Consider the following 8438-nt stretch of genomic DNA (forward strand, 5'->3'; position numbering starts at 1 on the left):
CATTTATGGGTATGTATGGGGAGGATGAGGGTTTATTTTTCATGTCAAAAAGTGGGAGAAATTCAGGATAAAAAAAGTGGTACATTTTGCTAAAATCTTTTGGAACTCAAGAAAGCAAGGCAGACACTAACAAAAACTTATAGCACAACTCCAAACAGCTTCAACACTTACAGATTACAAAATTGCAAGTGATTCTGGTGCCAAGAAATGTATTTGGAAAAAAAGTAATGCAAAATAACCTCAGTTATTTATAGTGAGAATCAGTAAAGCAAATTACTTTAAAGGTCTCTACTTATAGTTTGGTATGAAATTGTTTTCGATGCAAGGAATATTTCTTTGCTATTATTTACCAAGGTCAGTCAAATGGATTTGTGGCAAACAAGGGAAGCGGCTGCAGGAAGGGAGGGCTCCAGCCTACACTGATCTGTTGCTGAGCACCCTGGAGATGGAGTCAGCTTTACAGAGGGCACATCTATTTGCCAAAGATCCTCAGATGAGGACCTGGATTAAGCAGCTGGTGCTGAGAATGCCTGGGACACGGCCTTGGACTTGGACCTTGAGAACACTAAGGTGGCTGGCATGTCACAAGCTGTCCTATAAAGTCCTCCCACTTCATTGAAGGCAGATGACCACCAGATAGCTGATATTAATAATAAGCTTTGCATTTGATATAGCGCCTTATCACATCTTCTAGACGTCACAATGCACTTCACAGAATGTACTTTAAGTGTAGTGACTGTATGTTTTCTTTATTTTTATATACATTTTTTAGATAAAAGATACAAAATACAGCAAAAGTGGTGCATTTCGTTAAAATCTTTTGGAACACAAAAAAAAAGGCAGACACTAATAAAAACTTGCAGCATAACTCCAAACAGCTTCAACACTTACAGATTATGATGAGGAAACTCTGAGGCTTGGGGTGACAGCTGCTGGAAGGCAGTACCTGGAGTCCACGTTTGTGAACCCGTGTTGGTACATCGCGTGCTTGGTTTCCAAGTTGATTGGTTAAACAGCTGCTCCTCAATTTTAGCTGGTTAGACTCCATAGGACCCCAAAGCATATCCTACGTCCCCAAGCCTTGGCTCTTCTAGACGTCTCAAAGCGCTTCACAGAATTTACTGGAATGTGTAGTGACTGTATGTTTTGTTTATTTTTACTTTTCATGTCAAAAAAATGGGAGAAATTCAGGATAAAAAATACAGTATTAAAAAAGTGGTACATTTTGTTAAAATCTTTCTTAAATTCGCTACACATATCTGTGCCTAATATGCTTATTAGGACACCCGGCTGACCCCAAAAAATCATGTACAATGTGATCCTTGGTGATAATTAACACACTTAATGTCACATTTTCTACCCCAGTCACTTGACTCTAACCATAGAGTATAATTTCCTACTGTTTATCAAAAGGCATTTCACACGAGTACAGAGGTACTCATTGAAAAGCAATAAAGGCGTCTTTGAATTGCTTACTAGGAATAAAAAGCATCAAGTTCAGCAAGGAAAATGCTACAGGGTACCTAGCGAGGCTTCTTATAGTTGCAATTTTATCAGCATTCCACTTTTGAAATGAAACTCGTATTTCCTTATTTTGTAATAAAAATATCAATTGCTTCAAAGCTCAGAGCTTGTACTTGGTCGCTCCACAGGCTGATTGGATGGTGAGGAGCCAGAGTCAAAAGGGAGGAGGATAATCTATAGGTATCAGATTGCTAATACAGTATCAACCAGACTGAAGTAGAACTTGAAAGGACAAGACCAATCGCCTCTGTCTGTCTGCAGAGGCAAAAAAAAGGCAAAACAACCCAGAAGCTGCTTGCCTTCTTTCTCTTTTCAACAGCAAGCAGTAGCTTTGAGACAGTGAGGAGCAGCACTCTACTAATGTCTGTGCACAAGTACAAGCAACAATAAAGATTTCAAAAGAAGGAAGCAAAAACTCTGAATAGCAATCTGCCAGTATCTGCTCTGTGTGACCACTCCAGTCTGTGATCTCTGCTGGTAAGCCTGTTTTATTCTTTTTATGGAAAACTACGAGGTCCTAGTTAGTTTATATGGAAAATGTTGAGTACTTCTGATATAGAATAAAGTAGTAGTTGAGAAAATATTTCAAACTTCATCTATATAAAGTATGACAGGATTCATCGGATTTCCCTTACATTGGATTATGTCTAGTTAATTAATTAATGATAATAATAAGAAGAATCCTTGCATTTGGTATATCGCCTTATCACATCGAAGGATGTCTCAAAACACTTTGAGCCCACAAGATTTACTGTGAAAATGAAGTGACTGTGTATATGTAGACAAACATGAATGCAAGCGATTTCTTGGAAGAATTGCTAACTATTCTGCATAAATGAGGATTCATTCAGTTTTGATACATCCTCATGATGTGAAAGGCGCTATGTAAATGTAAATTGTATTATACATTCTGCAAGTGTTTGACTTCTTTGTATGTTTTTATTGTTTATGAAAGCTTAAATATGCATGGAGGTTTTTAATATAAATATAGATTTCATCGAGTATTAGATGAGCTCTGGCTTTCCAAAGCTCCATGTCAACAAAACCAAGGCTCTTCACCTTCTTGGCTTTTCATCTCAGACGTTGACAGTATATACTGTATCTAAACTGTCTGAAATGCTGTACACTGTCTAGCGCCTTGGGACGTCCTCCCGACACAAAGGCACTATACAAATGTAATGTTTTTGTTGTATACAGATGTCCATGCTACCTCCTAGTATTCAATAATAAAGTGAATGATATGATCTTGTAAATAACCACAGAACAACTGCTGGTAACCTGAGTTCAATCCCCGGCAGGTCAGGGCGAAACCTTGGGCAAGTTTCCTTACTCCACACAGAGCCTAATAATAATCCCTCCAAAACCCAAAACAATAATAAATTGGTCGTTTTCAACCCAGGAACTGTTTGTGGGACATTGCTGTGCGCAATTGGCTGCCGCGTTCGCCCACAAATATACAGTCAATTCACTTTACAGTGTGTTCTGTGAAGCGCTTTGGGACGTCCTCCCGACGTGAAAAGCGCTATATCAAATGCAAGGATTATTATTATTATTATTATTATATATTATTTACCCATGCAAAATCCCCATGCCTTTAACTCCCATTTGTCTTTCAAGTCCGGGTTCTCACTCACTCAGCTTTCCCTAACTTATACATCATTGCCTGACTCAGTCATTACATCTTTCCTGGGCTGCACAGACCCTCGGTCTCACTTTCATCAGGTCATCAGCTCCATCCCTACACAAGCTCCAGGACACTCAGAACTCTGCTGCTTGGGTCTTCTCCCACACCAGTCTCTATAACCCCATTAACCTCATCCTCGCTCAGCTCCACTGCTTGCCCATTCTCCAGCGAATCAAATTTAAGACTTTTGCCCTTACCTTCAAGTGCCTCCTTGGCCTCCCTCCATCATGGTGGACAAGCTTTCAGCCATCCCTCCAGTTCTCTGGAACTTTATCCTGGAGTCCCTTTGCCTTGCACGTTCCTCCCAAGGTTCGGAATCTACCATAAGACCTATCTTTTTGATCCTAGTTTCAGCCACCTTCCACCCCCCCACACCCCCTAGTTTTAGCTCATAGTAAGTTGTGTGAAGCACTTTGAGATGCACTCCCGAATAGATAATGTTTACTATTTCTGAGTTGAGAGAGATTGTTCTGTGGTTAGTTATAAGATCATATCATTCATTTTATTACTGAATACTAGGATCATTTGTTAGAATGCCTGTAGCATGTTAATGTAATTGCATTCAAAATTGTTCCTTTTTACGACAGTGACTCAATATAAAATTGTGATAAAGTTTAGGCATGATTACAAGGAATGTGGGAATTCTTGTGAAGTGCAATGGTTTAACTATGTAATAGTTTTCGCAATGCTTGCATGTAGGGCTTTAGTGTGATACTCGTCTGCTGAGATTAACTGTGCAATTTTGTCATGAGTATGAAGTACTAGCTGTAGGCTGACATTAGAAGGACACACACTTCAGAGGTGTTATCGGCGCTTTTACAATGCCTTCCTGTGAATGACTTCAAATTAATTTAGGCTGGAGCAGAATGATGATCCCAGTGCCCGTAGTTAAGTACATGCATGGAGTTTGGCAAAGGGGAATGATGAGGAAGAAAACGAACCAAAACCCCGGTTCTGCCTGTGAAGGGAACTGTGACTGAGTGACTTGAGAAAGTTTTGATTCATTTCTCTCAAAGACAGAATTATTCTATTTATAAACTGAGTATGGAGTGTTAACAGATTGTCAGTTGTTTAACTACATGTGCTGATGATTTTATCTCCAAACCTAGTCACAGGAGTCATCAAAATCCCAATTGTTAGGACTAGGCTTGTTCTTAAAACCTGCAATTTAGTGGAATCATTGACATTACTGAATTGGGTCTCAAATATTTCTAAACTGGATTTGTTCCATTTAAATGCAACTTTCAGTTTGCAATTCATCATTTTGTGATTAAATATAGATCACTTTAATAGTCCCGAAAGTCAACAAAAGTTGACAATATAAATTTCATGCATATATCTTAAACTGACCATTTTCCCATAAAGTAGCTGTAATTTCTGTGAGTAACCCTGCTCTGATCTATGTATAAACTAGTTGATAAGTTGCCAGTAATGCAAACCGTGAGAAAGTTGGCTGGATAACACATCAGTTTCTAAGAAAGATTATAATTTGTTTTAAAAGTACATCAAACTAGCCTAAAAGTATCTTAATTTATTTTATTGTTTCATTAAATACGTTTGTTTATTTTTACTTCTTAATTTAAGCTTCTTTTACATTTTTGTCGCTTTTCTCTGCTCCTCTAAGCAGACTTGCACACCAGTAAGATATAGCATAAGCCTTGTATTTGATATAGCGCCTTATCATGTCTTTGAAACGTCTCAAAAGCGCTTCACAGATTAAATGGATCGTATTGAATAATACTAAATCAAACAGATTGGAAAGTCACATGTCCAATACTCGTGAGATCTGAGTTTAGCTGATTTCAAATCAATCAGCAGTTGGATCTCTTTGTGTGCGTTTTACTGATCCATTCTGAACAATTGGAGATCAAACTGGTGTCCAGAAGTGCGGCCTACTTAAGGGTTCCACTGAAAGCTGTCCAGTCTTTATTGGAAGCTGACAGTAACACTAACGGCCCAGAAGCAGGACTGATAGCTCTTTAATTTCACAGACCCATTATAACACTGTCTGATTTTATGGGTCTGTTATAACAAGCTGGTCCTGTGCCTTGATTTACCAGGCCCTCACGGAGTTTCCTACACTTTATTCTTCCAATTTAAGGAACAGCCTATTGTAATAATTGGTAAAACCCTCACCTACCAATTTAAAGTTCTCTGGTACATCACATTATTTAATACAGCACATATTTCTTATGGTTCCCTCCTTAATCAGATTTGAGCTCATGGTCCAGGCAGACATTCCAGTACAGTGCTTGGGAAACCATCTGATTGTCAGTAGTTTTGTCCTTTGGATGAGACATTAACCAAAGATTTGTCTGCCTATTTACATGGACCTGAAACCATTCAAAGTGAGAGTCTCTCCCAATGTCCTAGCCAACAATCGTTCAGAATAATCGGTCATTCATTTTTAACATGGATATGACAGAATTCCCAATACAGAAAATTTTGCATGCAATATCTCTAAACCTATCTTCTCCTCAGACATGTTTGAAAATCTTTGATTGCTCTGTATTTTAGGCCAGTAGCATATTATCATGCTGTGATTGCAGATCAGGAGCATCTTATCATGCTGTTAACTAAATGCTGATATTTTTGTGCTAATCTGAAGTGTGCATAATCTCACACATATGTTTTGTTACTTCACTGAGGTTTTTTTAGTGATCATTTTGTCAGACCATTCAGAGATCCTCAATTTAGTTCTGCCCTTGAAGCTATCCTAGTTGCAGTGTCAAAAAAGCTAAAAAAAGAACTGGGTGACCATGAGGTTGCTTAGACTTGACAGCAGCAAAACACATAGTGCTTTGTAATGTCAATTCAACCCCAGATAGAAAACAAATAACTAAATTACTCAGAATAGGACTACACAGCATAACTTCTTTAAGCCACAATCAATGTGCAGTATAGATCTTTGTTTCCTTTATTTTCCCTTGTATTTTGTATATAACAACTATTGCACTTCACGCGGGGTAGCTTGTCGGAACATCGGAAATACAGTGCCTTATCATATCAAAAGGATGTCTCAAAGCGCTTCATGGGCTATACTGTAAAGTATAGTGCCTGTGTAATTTGTAGCGAACGCACAGCTAATTTGCATGAAGCAATGTCCCACAAACAATCTTGAGATGAATGACTAATTTCATTTGGGAGATTGTTGGCCAGGACACTGGGAGGAATTCTGTTCTTTTTTTCTTTGGTGCCATGGGAACTTTAGAAACCACCTCAACAAGCAGTTGGGAACTCAGTTTAACATTTCATCCAATGACCGCACCTCTGACAATGCAGCACACCTCCAGCGCTACACTGGAGTCAGCCTAGACTTGAACCCACAAATTTCTGACTCCTTGGGGACAAGACATTTTAGACAATTTAGACAATTTTTGGTGTTTTAAAGGCAATGATGTAAAGGGTCTTCGCTATGTTTTTCTTTAGCATAATATACACAATTTGCTTTTTGGTAAAAGTTATATTATTTTATTAGTGCAATTCATGACACTAAACAATATAAAATAATGTCATTTTAAAAAGACTAAAAAGAGGACCGAGGATTACATTGTATTGTAAATACATTATCCCAAACCACACATTCCAAACGTTAGGATTTCACCAGATCTGGATTATCAGATTTTTTGAATCCAACAGCTATCAATAGACTGAAACCCTCAGATGCCATTTGTGATCGTATTACTTTTCCTTCACAGGTATTAAGGCCAGATTTGTGCAGAGATGGGTGATTGGAGTTTTCTGGGCAATGTCCTTGAGCAAGTGCAGGAGCACTCAACAGTGATGGGAAAGGTATGGTTATCGGTGCTCTTCATCTTCAGAATCCTGGTGCTGGGAACAGCAGCGGAGTCTTCCTGGGGGGATGAGAATTCTGACTTTGAGTGCGACACCCTACAGCCTGGCTGTGAAAACGTTTGCTACGATAAAGCTTTTCCTATTTCCCACATCAGATATTGGGTACTTCAGATCATATTTGTTTCCACTCCGTCTCTTTTTTACATGGCCCACACCATGCACATTGTGCGGATGGAAGAGAAGAGAAAACTGAAAGAAGAGAAGAATCACGCCAGTAAAGACAACGAGCCTTTCTTTCAGGAGAAAGAATATTTGGAAGAGAAAGTCACAGTGCATATAAAAGAGGATGGGGTTTGTAAAGTTGCACTGAAAGGAGCTTTACTGCGAACATATGTGTTCAGCATATTAGTCCGTTCAGTGATTGAAGTGGGTTTTATTTTTGGTCAATACTTAATATACGGAATCTTTTTAAAACCAATGTTTCACTGCCACAGATGGCCATGCCCTAACTCTGTCAACTGCTTCCTGTCCAGACCTACAGAGAAGAATATCTTCATTGTATTCATGCTCGCTGTGGCAGGACTTTCACTCTTCCTCAGTCTGCTCGAGCTTTATCATCTTGGATGGAAGAAGCTCAAGGAACTACTGAGCAATAAGTACAACAATGAAGCTATCTGTGACAACTCCAAGAAGGATCACAGTCTTCCACCAGGCTATCACAATGCCCTGGAGAGCTCTTCACCCCACAGCTACACTCCCTTGCCTGGTTTTAACCATTCTGCAGTGAATCAGAATGGTGGGAATAATCCTTTCAGTAACAAACTGGCTAGTCAACAGAATTGTGCCAACTTTGCAACAGAACGGGACAGGGAACACAATGATGTGCTAAACGGAGCCTTTATTCACTTGAATTATGCACAGACCAACAATGAAACCCCAAATGCGACAGCTCCAGAAATAAGTCTCCAAGAGACACCACACAAAGATAAACGACGCCTAAGCAAGTGCAGCAGGGCAAGCAGTAAGGCAAAGTCAGACGACCTGACGGTTTAATGGAAATTTGCAAATGTCCCAAAAGCAATTTCCTGCAGTCTAGCTGGATTTGCAGTTGTGTAATGCATTAGTGTTACAGGAATATCACTAGATTGATCATTTTTTACATTAAACATGCTTTTATCATTGATAAATTTTGGTCAACCGAGGTATGTCCGCAACATCAAACAAATACACCTAAGTTCTAATTACTGTATATGTAATGAATACCTTCCTCGACGTACAACTTCTGACTGTTAATTACTGCTCATTTTATTCCATTACCTCCTTTTTGGTAAATGCCAACTTGTTTAACTTCAAAAGTAAACGTCTTATTGGCTTCTTGTTCAGTGACTCGAAATACAAAATTAAAAGACACTAAAATAACTTGTTTTACAGAATG

The 8438-nt window shown here is 38.9% G+C and overlaps 1 protein-coding gene across 1 annotated transcript; it reads left to right on the plus strand.

Moving 5' to 3' along the window:
- Positions 1 to 1947: 1947 nt before the first annotated feature.
- Positions 1948 to 8438, plus strand: LOC103177572 (gap junction alpha-5 protein). Its single transcript, XM_007891802.2, has 2 exons — positions 1948 to 2001; positions 6907 to 8438. Exon 2 carries the CDS (start codon positions 6932 to 6934, stop codon positions 8054 to 8056), a length of 1125 nt encoding a protein of 374 aa, XP_007889993.1. The 5' UTR covers positions 1948 to 2001; positions 6907 to 6931; the 3' UTR covers positions 8057 to 8438.

The sequence above is a fragment of the Callorhinchus milii genome, unplaced genomic scaffold, assembly GCF_018977255.1.
Source record: "Callorhinchus milii isolate IMCB2004 unplaced genomic scaffold, IMCB_Cmil_1.0 Scaffold4, whole genome shotgun sequence".
Lineage (NCBI taxonomy): Eukaryota > Metazoa > Chordata > Chondrichthyes > Chimaeriformes > Callorhinchidae > Callorhinchus > Callorhinchus milii.